General features: G+C 41.5%; 1 protein-coding gene across 1 annotated transcript; it reads left to right on the top strand.

Annotated features, from left to right (window-relative positions):
• Positions 1–756: 756 nt before the first annotated feature.
• LOC137870761 (vesicular inhibitory amino acid transporter-like) lies at positions 757–13,689 on the top strand. Its single transcript, XM_068708205.1, has 8 exons — positions 757–860; positions 1,344–2,034; positions 6,457–6,593; positions 7,351–7,471; positions 7,647–7,849; positions 8,918–9,155; positions 9,493–9,655; positions 13,347–13,689. The coding sequence occupies exons 1-8, from the start codon at positions 757–759 to the stop codon at positions 13,655–13,657; spliced, it is 1,968 nt and encodes a 655-aa protein (XP_068564306.1). The 3' UTR covers positions 13,658–13,689.
• Positions 13,690–14,680: the final 991 nt, after the last annotated feature.

Raw genomic sequence — 14,680 nt, 5'->3', positions numbered from 1 at the left:
ATCCAGTGAGTGACACAACTGTTCTGTGGCTCCTCCTGCTGCTCTGCACAACTCACCACAGTCTGGGGCAAAACTGTTGCATAAAGCACAGCCAACGGTCCACACAGAGTAATCTAAGGGGAAATAATGTTCATATTGTATCCATTTGAGTAAAGGTTTGTTATTAAACTCATCTTTGAAGCCTCCAAAAAAGTTTCTATAGTGAAATATGAAACTAGTTGAAGTTGATTTTGGATGATGATGCAAAGGTTGCAATGGCACAGATAGCACAGCTAGTAATTATCAAAACAGAACCATTAAGCCTGTAGGTTAACGTTTTAATTACAGCATTGCTGTTATATCATGTGGGTGTATATTTCATATCAGCATGTAAAGGTTTTTTATTCTGCAGAAAAGTTAAAGTGAAGTTTTGCCCTCCACTTTATCCCTGAATATACGTATGTGCCGTGAAGGCCACTTAGCTGTTTACTCCTTCACTGTTGGAAACACTTAGTATATTATAATGTTACAGCTCAACAACTTGTCAATCACTTCATGCACCTGTGCATTTGTGCAAGTGGGCTGCACAATTGTGTGTGTGTGTGTGTGTGTGTGTGTGTGTGTGTGTGTGTGTGTGTGTGTGTGTGTGTGTGTGTGTGTGTGTGAGGGTAGAATTTGTGTATGAGTATGTTTATGTGTCCGGTTTTAGTAAAGCTCCCGTAGACCCTCAGACCTCCAGAGGCAGGGAGGCTGACTCTGCACACGGTGAGGCTGAAGATGGGCTCTCTTCGCTGGGCTCGGAGCTCTGGGCAGCCCCGGAGCGCTGCTGGGTCTCTGTGGGGCTGGGCAGTGTCAAGGCTACATCTGGACTGGACATCAAGGTGAGTCGCATTCATGTATAGAAATCATCAAACTTAATATGAATGTACACATACATCTAATAGGTGCATTAGCATCAACAAAGCTGTTTTTGTGTTCTTTTTTTTTTTTTACATAATATATTAAACAACAGTTATGTCAAGTATCTGTCAAGATAACTGACAGATACGAAAAGATCTCTGTACTATGTATTATTATAGATAAGCAGAAATGTCTTTAACACTTTTTTTTTGAGGATTTATCATAAATATATACCTGTACGCCTATGCATTTATATACGCTTAAGTAGAAAAATAGATAAGTAAATAACACTTTTCAAGAGGGAGTGACACAATGCTTTACAAGTCAACAAATTAACCTATATGGTGTTCTTTTTATATATTATTATTGTTCTTAATGTGTAAAGTAAACATGTGCTGTTTTAAACTAGACGAGGACCCAGAGATCATGAACTCAAAGTTCAATAGAGTGGTTTTGATCAGCAGGTTATTTCAGGAGGATGAGGAGATGCTGATTCTGACCCACAGTGATGAGTTGAACAGAACCTACGGAGAAGACAGCAGAAGGCCTTTTGACAACATCGCAAGCAAAACTAACACGAGCTCCGATGACACCAGAAGAAGTAGGACCTCATTTAGAAGAAACGGCCAGTCTCTGACTGAGCAAGATGATCCCGGTGTCCCAGAATCCATCAGCACCTTACCGCAGGAGAGCCCAGCTTTTAAAGAAACCAGAGCTACTGTAATCTCCACTGGACCCAGAACCATCACCACAACTTCAGCGGTTTCCACTGTCGACTCCCTCTGGTTCAAAAACACCAACGGTTATGGCAAAGGAAGAAGATCCTCGGAGATCCACGCTGACAAGATGGGAAGCAGCAGCGAGGAGAACCCGAGTTTCACCCAGAGCCAAGGTAACAAGCGTGGATCCTGCAGGATGCCTAGAGGGAGTATGCAGAATCAGAGACTTTCTGAGGACAGAGAGGAGAAACAAGAAGGAGAGGAAACTGTGGAGGGGACGTCTCAGTTCTGTACCAGCCTTGATGAAGAGAGGAGGATGAGGAGGATGAGTTTGGTTAATCCAGATCAGAGCCCCAATACCGGCAGCAGAAGTGTGAATCCTACTCTCACCATCACCGCCTGGGAGGCTGGCTGGAATGTCACAAACGCTATACAGGTACACTTATTCAGTATTATGGTCAGAAATCATTTCCATGCATAAGAAAAAAATTACAATATAGATTTGGTGACTTTCGTATTTTAAGCCATTAACATTTTTTTTTTTTATCTTATTAACCCCAGCTTAGTTTATTCATTCAGATTACTGTATACCATTGTCGAACTCCATCAATTAATTTAGACTTATGAATATGTTTTCCTACTTTCCAGGCAGCTCCATCATGTAACTATACTGGGATCCCTTTTTTGATCACTTTTCCTGTTTCCTTAAAAGACACATAACTCCAAATCGCTCTCCATATGTATACGTGGGGGGAAACGTGTCAGTCACGGAAGATGTAAGCCTCTGCCAAATGAACGTGATGAAGAATGACACGAAGCCTAATCCATGACAATGAGTTATGTGTGTTGTTAAAAGTTAATTTATCACTGCGTAGCAATCTAGTCGTGAAGCACAACTGTTCCTTTTCTCAAATTTGGAGTTGGCTGCTGAATTTGATTTTCTGATAACGTAGCCCATGTTTACTGCAGCTGCAGACTTGAAATTCATTATTTTGTTGGTTCAATTTCAGCGTGTCGTTCCTCCTTTTTGTCAAAAACGTTATGTCTCTCTCTCTCGCTCTCTCTCTCTCTCTCTCTCTCTCTCTCTCTCTCTCTCTCTCTCTCTCTCTCTCTCTCTCTCTCTCGCTTGCAAAATGCAAATGTTAATATAAATGCCAACCGTTTAGGCGCCGGGCTGCACAGTGCATTCAAAAAGCATTAAGCATGCAGACTATTTGATTCGCTCCCATTGTGTTTTGATATCAACTAAACAATGCTCTGTGGTCTTGCAGGCTGTTTGTCAGGCACTCTCCAGTCTTTATAATCAAATAAAGTGTGAATCAAATTGTTTTAAAAAAAAAAAAGAAAAGAGAAAAGCTCTCGGTCACGGTGTGTCTTCGTGGCGGTAATGCTAATAGCTTATTATGCTGTAAATGCTGAGCTGTATTCAACTGCTGCACTCATGTAAATGTGTCCTTTCACTGAATAACTGCTGTGTAATTGAACAGCGTCACTGGGTCTGTAAAGAACATTATGACATTAGGGCACAAATACAGTGTACGCATGCATAGGTCTACACACACACACACACACACACACACACACACACACACACACATGCTAACAAATGAAGACATATGCATGCAAACCATCTCCTTCAGCAGTCAAGGTGAATTTACGTCAAATGCTGTAATTCAGCGGTCAGCGCTGTTGTGATTATATAAATGATGCATACCAACACGTTATATTTAGTAGATAAACAAGTGTTTTATGTGCTTGGTTTATTGATGCTAGTCTATCTATCTGATATATATTTTCCGTTTTAATTAGAGACCAAAAAGTCTGTGATATATTCCATATTCTTGATTTAAATTCCCCATTCGAATTCACGATTTGTTACTTCTATAACCTCCGTGCTTTGCTAGATTTGAATTCATTTATCCCTGAAAAATCCTGTGAATTGAGTAGTTTCTATTTGACTGTCTTCTTTTCCTTTCTAAAACAGTACCGGCTTGTTTCGGGGGGGTTGGGTTGCTTTATGTTTTATAGGTTATTCATTACCTGCAGCTCAATGTAATCAGGCACCTTAACCAAACGGATTGCTCAGTAATCCCTTTTGTTGAGGTCACAGATAGGTGAAGTTGAGGTGACTACTGGATGACTAACGTAGCAGAGAAGAGTCTTTTGTGTTAAAGGTGGTGATTCACTGGATGCTTGAAAATCTCAGACGGTGATGGATGACCACGTGATATCAGACACAGAAGGTATCTGATGTATAAACATCGGAGCCATGGTGACAGACCCATTTGTTAAGAGGCTAACAGATGTCTTAGCGATGGAAAAAAAAGATCAGTTTTATATCCTATCAAGGCTAACAAGAAAATATGTATTTTCCGGTGGTTGTATATTGATGCCAACATAACTATGTGATATGACTGTCTGCCAGCCTAATAAAGTTTTTATTAGAGAGTGAATTTGCTGCCAGCTTTCAAGACTTGGGAATATTATGAAACTCAGTTTGAATTCCAACCTGACCGTTAATGAGGCAGATCCTCTTTGTGTGGCTTTATCATGAGAGACATGGACCTTTTGGTTCTGATGCTGAAAAAAAGAATCTCTTTAACTGCCTTTGATTGTCTGCTTTTGAGCGACATCTTACCTTAAACTGGTTTGGAAATACAAGTTGTAAATAAGTTGTGTTTTTTTAAAATCCAAACACAAGCCACAGGGAAACTTAGAATGTTCTGATTTTTGTTTTGGGAAGTTTGCAGTCAAAAGTTATTTTGTCCATCGTGCTGCCAAATACATTCCAAGACCTTGCAAAAAAAAAAAGCAAGCCTATTTGTCGATAATAAAAAAAAAAAGCCGGATATGGGTTGATCCGCGACAGTCTGGTGGCTCCCAGAGGCCCCCGCTGGAGTCTGAGCTGAAGGACTTTCCTGTGAACCTGCATGAACCTGATTTAGCCGTAATCGGACCACGTGGCTCCGATGAAAAGCATTAAGAATAACTATAAATAAAAGCCAATCATCTCGCTGATGGTCTTGTTTGCTAATGTAGGTTTACAGAGGCATCAGTATTAAATTGAGACTGTTTCACAACCAGTTGTGAGAGTTCCTCACAGTAACTTTAAATGTCAAACCTGTTTCTGGTCACGTCTGGCCCACCTTATCCCCCATGGTGCAGGGAAATACATTTCTCTATCACTTTTTTTTGTGCACAGGGCATGTGTTTGCATAAAACATTGTGCATGACCTGAAGAGCAGCAGTTGAAATCTTGCACCTGGGAAGTCTCGACAGGAGCAGTTAATGTGTAATCTTTACCTTTTTTTTTTTTCAGTGTGTCTCCCTGAGATACCCTTGCTGCTCTGTGGTCAATACTGAGTATTTATAGTAAGGTATATGGGGTACATGGTGTATTTGGGTGACAGTTTATTGCAGGATAAACTTGAATCTCCGTCTCCCTCAGAGCCAATCAGGGATTTTCTCTCCTCCCTTATCGTACCCGTTTGCGATTGGGAGCTGCTTCAGGTTGCGTTGTGCTGAGATGAGTAACCAATGAGGAATTAGCTGGCGAAAAAACACAGAGAGAAAGAGAAGCGGAGGGAGAGAGAGGGGAAATGAAATCAGATACTTGAGCGTCAAACTGCTTTCATCACCAGCAGCTCCATCTGAACATCAAAGCTCCATCAGCATATGCGTAGCAGACACAAAATAGTAACTTGAAAGAGAGGGGATGTGTGTCTGTTTACCACAGTGTGTGTTACTGTGTGCGCCTGAGCCTCCACAACTCCGTCAGTGAGTCCGTGTATCTCCATGTAGCAACATGCAAAAAGCAGCAGCTCCTTTAAAGTAGCCTATTGTCTCCTCTGATCTCCCCTCGTCCTCTTCCTCCTTCGACCTCCTGCTCTCTAGCCGTGAGGTCCCGCCTCCCCTCCCTCCTCCCTCCTCCCTCCTCCATTCTGTTTCCGTCTCCTTCTCTCCTCGTCCCTCTTCTTTTCTTGCCTCCCACCTCGATTTCTCCTCTCTCTGGCAGTCACTGACGTTTTCCGTCTGTAGTGGGCCAAAGCTCGACTCTCCTCTTCCTTCTGCTCCTGCTGGTCTCCTGCATCCTCGATCTCTCCAGGCGTCATGCCAAACCTCTCCTCTCGCCCGCTCATCTTACAACCATCTTTTCTTCTCTTTCCTCTTCAATGGTCTTGCTTAATCTCTCCTTTCCTCTTTTCTCACATTTTAATGATTTTCAGTGATGATTTCTTATGGAAGCGAGTTAAAATGGGCTTCCTGCAGCACATCGAGATTGTTTGATTTAGGTCTTCTACTATATTTTTTTTTACCTCGATTTTGAAAGTTTCTCAAACTTTTCACCCGTTAACTTTTTGGTTATTACTACTCACTTTCCTTACGCCTACCTATATTTTCCGTAATAATAATATATATTTTTTTCCTTTTATTTGAATTTTATTGTATTGTACCGTTTGCCTTACAACTGTGCCCCTCTGTATGTACATTTCAAGTGTTTTAAGAATGTGGGCTACTGTCCATACTGTAAGCAGTTTCTGTATTGTTTGTATTTTTCTAATTCTTACTTTCCCTGTGAAATTGAATGGAAAATATGAAAATAAGTTGAGAGGATGAGTGAGTTTCTTTGTGTCATCAGCATGTTAGCTTTTACTATAATAGTGTGACAGTATAGAGACAGGAAACACAGGAATAAAGAGACCTAATGACTCACCAGAAATTGTTATGGCTACATGGTCTTTTCAATTTAGAGGCACCTTTTTTAAATGGGGTCTTTGGTCTCTTCTTATTTCTAATCTGCCTCACAACCCTACCCATCTATACGGTCTTTCGTTCCACCTCTCTGTTCTACCCCCAGGGGATCTTTGTGTTGGGGTTACCCTTCGCCCTGGTCCAGTCCGGTTATGTGGGTCTTGTTCTGCTGGCTCTGTCAGCCTGGTTCTGCAACCACACAGGGAGGATCCTGGTGGCCTGCCTGTATGAAGAGGAACAAAGGTGTGTGTCCATTACATTCTATTCATTTGGTGTGAACTAGCTATCTGCAATATCACTTCATAACTAGGTTACATCCATTTTATTACGTAAAATCACTTTATTACTGCTGTTTGCTTTTTATTCTTTTACTGATAGCAGATATACTAAGCAACCTATTTAACTTTGTATCATTGCTGTAGCACTTCTGGGCCGTACTTCCCAAAGAGCACTTGTCACTGTGCTCAGTGGGATGTTTTTATTTGAAGCCATTGTGTGGCCAAGCTTGAGTTTCTGCAGACGGTTCTCTCCTCTCTGTATTTTCAGCAATGGCGACTATCATTTCTGACAACAGATTCGTCCTCATATTTATTCCTTCTATACTCAGACTGCTCGGGGGAATCTAACCCCAATTGTGGCATGAACACAGAGTAGAGAGTGTTGAGAGTCCAAATACACAAACGTGTTATTCTGTTCATTCGGCGGTGGTAAGTAACCACTGCCACAGCTGAAAAGATATGTGAGTGTGTTCTGTGGTCCATTTGTGGTTTGAGTTTACTTTTTCCTCATTGGTTTCAGAGTTTGTATTTTGAATATACGTTGCCAGCTGTAAAAAAACAACAAAACACCTCATTGTGCTGACTTCAATCCCTGAAAAATTAGCTATAGCTCATAGTTCAACGACAGCATGCTGCAGATTTGAAAACGGTGACAATGGTCAAAAATGTGGATCAGGATCAGAAACAATTCATCCCAGTAAGAAGGTGTTTGTGTCTTTCAGCGGAGGCTCGGTGTCAATGGTCAGAGTCCGACACAGCTACCAGGACATAGTGGAAGCCGGCTGCAAAGGACTGTGGCCCAACTGGGCTGCACTGGGGGGGTGGATGGTTAATGTAGCTCAGGTAACACACACACACATACATACAAACCAAGGAAACTTTTCTTATGTCGGAATACTTCTAGATTACTTATTCATCATTTAAGATGTAAATGAAATGTCCTCAGTTTCCCCACAACAGACAGTAAGTACATGAAGTAAACATCTCTCCTCTCACCCTGTTTCTTCTTGTACTCCAGGTCATTGAGCTGTTGATGACCTGCACCCTGTATCTGGTCGTCTCCACCAGTCTGCTGTCTGACAGTCTATCGGGGATGGCCGTTCCTAGATCACTGTGCTCTCTGGTGTCTCTGACGTTCCTGCTGCCCTGCCTGCTGCTGACCGATCTCAGACCAGTCTCCACCCTCAGCCTGCTGTGCTCCCTGGCACACGTACTGATCAGGTGATTGAATAGGAGACGCGTTGGGTTTGTTCTGACAGAGCAGTACTCTTGCGCACGCTGTCAGCTGATCAGCATCAGCTCACAAACTGGCCAACGAATACTGAATCAAGACAACAAGGCGGTCGTCATGATCTGCTCTCATTCACACTCCTGTGATGATTTTGCAGCTGCTGCTGGTTATGCTGTCTGCTCCCACCTGCTTCCCGCTGCTGTTACTGGTTGTTTGATTTATTTCTCATGCCAGGTGTCTTGGAGATGGAGCTGGGTCTATTCTCTGGTTTATAATTCGTGTGCATATAGACACATTTCTTCTCATTTATTTCCAATATAATTCAAGGCTTCAGCAGGGAGAACAACATTTTAGCTTGACCTTTATATTTTTGCTGAATCTCTTACTACTGCTTTGGTTAATTAAGAAATCACCCTCCGGACCAGACGTTAAATAATTAAGTAGAAGTAAGCATTTGTTGCATACACATAGTGTAATGGTAAATAATAAACACAACATTGAACTAGTTTTTAACTAGTTAAGAATGTGTTCACGTCAGTCATTGCAGTGTCCATGTAGTGTCCAAAACCATCTATCTCCAAAACGTCCATCTTTGATGGGCTAAGAAATACAGTCTTGTTTTCTGCTAACCTAATTTGTTTTTAAATGGTCTGTTTAGCTTAATTAGTATGAGAATCTTCTTAAACCATACAGAACAATTAAGACTTCAGTTTATCTGAAAATATAATTAAAAAAAAAATCAAAATTTAGAGATACATTTTTCCTTGGACAGTGATAATAAAGCATTTTGTTAATGCGATTAAAATTCTCAGTCCCTAGATACATTTTTGCTTTTTGTTTCTTGTATTTTATTCTCTATGATTTTGATATTCCTTCCATCGTTTTCCTCGTCTGTCTTTAGGCTGGTCCTGTTGACCTGAGAGTACACAGTCCTGTACCAATACATGTTGAATGAATAAATAAATGAAAGGATTGTCATTCCATTCATTTTAGATGCTTTATTCATGGAGCATTATCTTTTCTCATCTTCTCTCATTTTGTCGCCGACCCTCCTTCAGCCTGTTGGTCATGCTGTACTGTCTGAGTCGAGCCAGAAGCTGGTCTTGGTCCGCTCTGTCTCTGTCTGTGGATCCGGAGGACTTCCTCGTCTCCGTGGGCGTCATCATTTTCTCCTACACCTCACAGATCTTCCTCCCTCCTCTAGAGGGCAGTATGGAGGACAGAGGGCAGTTTAACGCCATGCTGGGGTGGACTCATGGAGCCGCCTGCATCATGAAAACTCTGTTTTCTTTACTGGTTAGTGACATTGTGTCACAGCAAGCAAAGGTTCTTGTAATTTCAATAACATTATCGAGTTGATAGATTTGCTTGTATGAGTTTATGATGCCTCTGATGGGTCGGTTTTGTGAGGACTTAAATAAATATAATGACATAATAGTATATATAGTGAAAAACAGTTTTATTTTAATTCATCAAGCACCAAATATCCAAAAGCCGCTGATACAGAAACTAAACGTACACTTGGCTTGACATCTGGCTGACAACAGCAGGTCTAATCAAGCGATGGAAGACGGGACGGACAAATGGAGCGATTAATTGACTGATTGCATTGATTGTTTTCCTCCTCCACTAGGCCGTGCTGACCTGGGGGGCAGAGACCAGTGAGGTCATCACAGACAACCTGCCCACTGACCTCCGACCTCTCGTCAACCTGAGTCTGCTGGCTAAAGCCCTGCTGTCCTACCCTCTGCCATTCTACTCCGCTGCTGAAATACTACAAACCTGTCTGCTTGGAGGTGAACACTACTGACCGGTCTATTTCATATTCAAACCACTGACCTTGCCCAACGTAAAAACACAGTTTATAGTAGTGTGTACCCATGATCTAAGGTTAAGACTGACTGTAGATCTACATTGTATATGTTACATGAGCTGATATGTAGATAACACATGGCCCAAGGACACTGTAATTTCATTTACACATTTCTACTGTAAAGCATCAGGAGCCTGTTGAAGCAGGCCTGAGGCTGGAGGTTCCCTGGATTATTTAGAGACATTTGTACGCTCTCCCATGCTAACCAGTTTACCGTGAGCATATCATTGAATTGCTCCAGAGATCACCAGTGATTAACTGTGGTTAGACGGAGCAGCCTCCAGGTGGGCATCTCCGCAGGTGATTCAGTGAGAAGAAAGGTCGTGCTGGAACAGAGCATGACAGCCTATATTTGGCCTTCTATTAAAGGTTTGTTCAGCGCACAGATCACCACTTATGTTACCTATTGGCATTCACCCTCGAGCTCCCATAACTATATAAATTATAGAGCTAAGCAATGTGGTATTCAGCCCAGATATCCAAACACTGGACGCTCAACAAGTCTAATTAAGTCAAATCTGATTAAATAACTTTATTAATCTAGTTTAATAACTAGTTTGTCCGTCCATGCACAGTGACAAATAACAAAAACCCACAAATCAGACGAGTCACAGCAGACTACTAGCCACTACACCAACACTAATACAAACTAACACACATGTTTGTGCAGCTCAGAAGTTAACCACTGAAAACAATGTAACAACAATTAATTGATTAATTACAGTTTTTCTCAATTGCTAAGACACATTTCTTGAAACTGTCACCCATTTTCTCAGAACTACAAACACAAAACCACATTGTCCAAACTACGTTCCCAAAACCGCTGACTCTTCTGGCAAAATTAAACACTCGCCCCTAAACCATTTAACCTGTGCTCAAAGTCAAGCAATGCTTTCAAATCACAAACACAGTACATAAATATTCAAACACAGTAGATCAATCATTAGACACAACACAAAAAAATGGAGAACACAGCAGCCAGGGCATGTAGTTAAAGAAAAAGTGTTTATTATACACAGTAAATGTGTTTTGGTAAAGAATAGAATACAGTAACCAACTGTCAAAAAATTGTATAGTAATGAAAAACAATTCTAAATGAAAAGCATATTACAATGAAGTCAATATCAGTGTTCACTCTGCCTCAGCGTCTTGTCTTCGTGCTGGGTCTGACCAGAGGACTGACAGGCGATGTTCTCCCTTGCCAGGCAACGGGGGAAAAACCCTCTGGTGTGCCGGACCCAAGCTTGGCAAGACTCCACAGTGACGTCACCACAAGCCAATTCCATGGCTTGTATTAGATTCACCCTTGTGTATGGGTGTCTGTCATACACCTTCCACCGCCACGCAGAGAAAAATTCTTCAATGGGGTTTAGAAAAGGGCTGTACGGTGGAAGGCTGACATTTAGGAAATTTGGGTTGATGTTGAACCACTCTCTAATTCGGATACTTCGGTGAAAGCTCACATTGTCCCAAACTACCACATAGACAGGTTGCACTGCCTGCCGGTGAACCTGGTGCTCACGTAAAGCATCCCGAAGACCATCCAGAAAGGCAAAAAGATGATCCATGTTATATGGCCCCAGGGTTGCATGATGGTGAAGAACCCCATGGTTACTCATGGCTGCACAAAGGGTGATATTGCCACCACGCTGGCCGGGAACTTCCACAATGGCACGTTGGCCAATTATGTTCCTGCCTCTCCCTCTTTGCCAGGTTGAACCCTGCTTCATCCACGAAAATGCATTCATGCGGCGTCTCCATGGAATCCAGTTCAAACATTCTCTACACGTGAAAAAAGATACATACACCAAGTAGTGTCGTACATAAGGTATACAGAAATACAGACTCCTGAGTGTTCTTTATGCACACTTTATGCGCAGTAAAGTACAGCAAAGAGTGTACACTTACTTGAACATACTGAAATCGTAGTTCTTTGACCCGTTCTGAGTTACACTCGAAGGGTACTCTGTAAACTTGTTTCATGCGTACCCTGTTGCGTTTGAGCACACGATCAATAGTTGAAATGCTGACACTGTTGATTCCTTCAAAGTTGATATTGTCCTCAACAACTCTTTCCTGGATTTCACGGAGTCTGATGGCATTGTTCTCAAGAACCATATCTACAATCAGAGCCTCTTGCTGCTGTGAGAACATAGCAGCCCTTCCACCCGCATGTTGTATTCTTGTAGTTCTGCAAGAAGGGAAAATGCACAGTAATCTAAATCAAGTATACCGTAAATAGCAATGGACATCACAATACAGTTTTTCTATGCATGTTTCCCCCTAGTCTAGTTCCCCCGTTTTTCTGTTGACAAAAGGATGTGCTGACTTACAGTACACTGTAATTACTAGTTATTGTATTCAGTACTGTAGACAGTATGTACCAAAATGAAAATAAACATTTACCTGTTTTCTTGTCTGAATAACCTGATGATGGTGGCCACAGAGAACCTGCTGAAATTAGGTTGAACTCGGAGTCCTGCTTCCCGCATTGTCATTCCATGCACAAGAACATGGTCAATTATAGTTGCTCGAATTTCATCTGAAATGACTGTTCTTGGTCTTCCTTGTCCTCTTCCTCTACCTCTACCTCTTCCACCACCTCTAACTCGAACTCTTCCTCTGTTTCTTAGATTGTCTCTTTACATTCTTGCATCCATCCAACACACCTGTGCCACCAGTGCTCTCTGACCTGGCTTATATTCAATCGGTTTAATCACATCATTGGAAACAAGTGTGAACAATTTTGAGGTGTTGCGTTTTATCAATGACAACTGTGTTGTAATTGTGGTTATTGTTTGCAGCATGTGTTTACCCTTTTGGAACACAAGTGCACATACAGTGCCTTATGTTTTTAGAGAATGAGATTGTGTTTAGAGTTTAGCCAAAAGAGTGCCTCATTCGTAAAATGAGTTTAGGTCACTGAAAATTTAGTTCAGAGAATGTGATTTAGTGTCTTAGCAATTGAGAAAAACTGTAATAAATGGCTGATCTTGAGAGATGCAGCTAAAATCTAGTCCAATAACATAAGCAAAACATATGAAATCAAACCTTGCACATGAGGTCAGAAAATACATCCTATAACTCAAAAAACAAGCAAATATCACATGCCATTTATTTTAATTTGACAGCTGAGTGATCAGGGAAACATTGTTAATGTGTTCACTGCCAACACATTTGTCACCATGGCTGAACTTCACTTAGTTATTCACTGTCAACAATGATGAAGTCAATACTATTTTATTGATATTACGATTTAACAATTTATTTTATTCCCCAAGTGGTGTATAGTTTAATGATGAACATTTTCACTTGGCAAATGCGAAGGTCATTTAAATCTTCTCAGTCTTCTACAGCTTTTATTTAGAACTGTCAATTCATACTGTAAATAATGCCACTGATTTGATCCGTGAACGACCTCATTGAAATTGTGTCATACTGTAAATAAGGCGTAATATGATTTTAAAATAGGAGGCTGATGACACCTCTATATAGAAGCAACTGGAAAACAGTGAGTCAGAATAGAGCAACCCATTAACAAAAGTTGCTTTGCAGGTGCAAAATTGTACAAATTGCCCACCAAAAGCAACTTCTCTGCTTTGATCCTTCTACAGATGTCTCATCCCACTCCAAACATGGAGGTCGAGGCGTGTCTCGTCTGGCCCTTTTGGTCCGCACCGCCTTGCTGATGACATCGTACCTACTGGCCCTGCTAGTCCCCAGGTTCTCCCTGTTGATGGGTTTGACGGGCAGCGTGACCGGGGCGGCCATGACACTCATACTGCCGTGCCTCTTTCACCTCAGACTGCAGTGGGGCCGCCTCACTGCAAAGGACCGGCTGATAGATGTGTGTATACTGAGTCTGGGAGTCATCTGTAGTGTGTCTGGTGTGATCTGTTCAGTGAAAAGACTGGTGGGAATGTAGGACGATGGACGGATGGATGGACACATTCAGTGCATGATGACTTGTCCTTGAAGCAGCATTTCATATTAACTATGTTAACTAGTGTGGTGCAATACTGAGAATTATTATCAACTCTGCAGTTGCCCTCACAGACTTTTTAAGTGTCTTTCAGCTCATGTTTTTGGTTTCTGGTCCACAACTTTACTCTTTCGGTTCACTCCTGTTGCTTTCATCAGTGTCATTTTCAGCCACAGCAGGCAGGCAGCTGTTCTCAGCAAAACATCGTGAACAATCCATAGTACACTACCAAGTTAGCAAAGCAAAGCCTGTTAAAGGCCGGAGTTTGCACATTCCTGTTGCCTCCAAGTGACCAAAATAAATGTCGTTATTGCAGGTTAAAACATCCTAATAAAACAGTCTGAAGCTCCGTTAACAAGTTCAAATTCTTGAATATTGCTTTTTTGAAAATGTTGGATGTAGATATGAGTAGAGTATGTTCGCAATAATTGTTTTACTGTCTGTACAGTAGGTGAGAATATCCTGCCATTAACTGACTTTTTTTTTTTTTTTGCAGTTTGTAAAATTGTAGCAAAGCCGTCAAGAATGTCCCCGGCTTTTGTTCAAGTAGGGCGTGGAGTTTTGTTACAGGCTGAACTACGATGCAATTAACTCTATTTTTTAGGTTTTAATGTCTAGATGAACCTTTTTGTTGTGCAGCATTATTGTATTAATGCAGTGTTCTGTGATATTAATGTGTGAACTTCATCTTCGTTGTGACTAATTATCCTTCAGGGGAAATAAACATTAAAAACGATAACTTATCTTGTCCTTTGGGCTGGAGAAGATTGAGTGATGTTGTTTTATCTCATGTCTGAATTTGTAATTGTTGGAACGTGTATGGAGGGTGTGTGTGTGTGTGTGTGTGTGTGTGTGTGTGTGTCTGTGTGTGTGTAGGCGTATGTGTGGGCGTGTGTTACTCATGTTGAGGGTTAGGCTCAGCATCATGTACAGCAACAATAAAAGGAACCCGTAATTATGGCTGTG

Source organism: Cebidichthys violaceus, unplaced genomic scaffold (genome assembly GCF_023349555.1).
Source record: "Cebidichthys violaceus isolate CVI_PGR_0920_01 unplaced genomic scaffold, fCebVio1.0.p SCAF_14, whole genome shotgun sequence".
Classification (NCBI taxonomy): domain Eukaryota; kingdom Metazoa; phylum Chordata; class Actinopteri; order Perciformes; family Stichaeidae; genus Cebidichthys; species Cebidichthys violaceus.
Note: the sequence above shows the minus strand (reverse complement) of the source record. Positions and strands in the feature narration are given on the sequence as shown.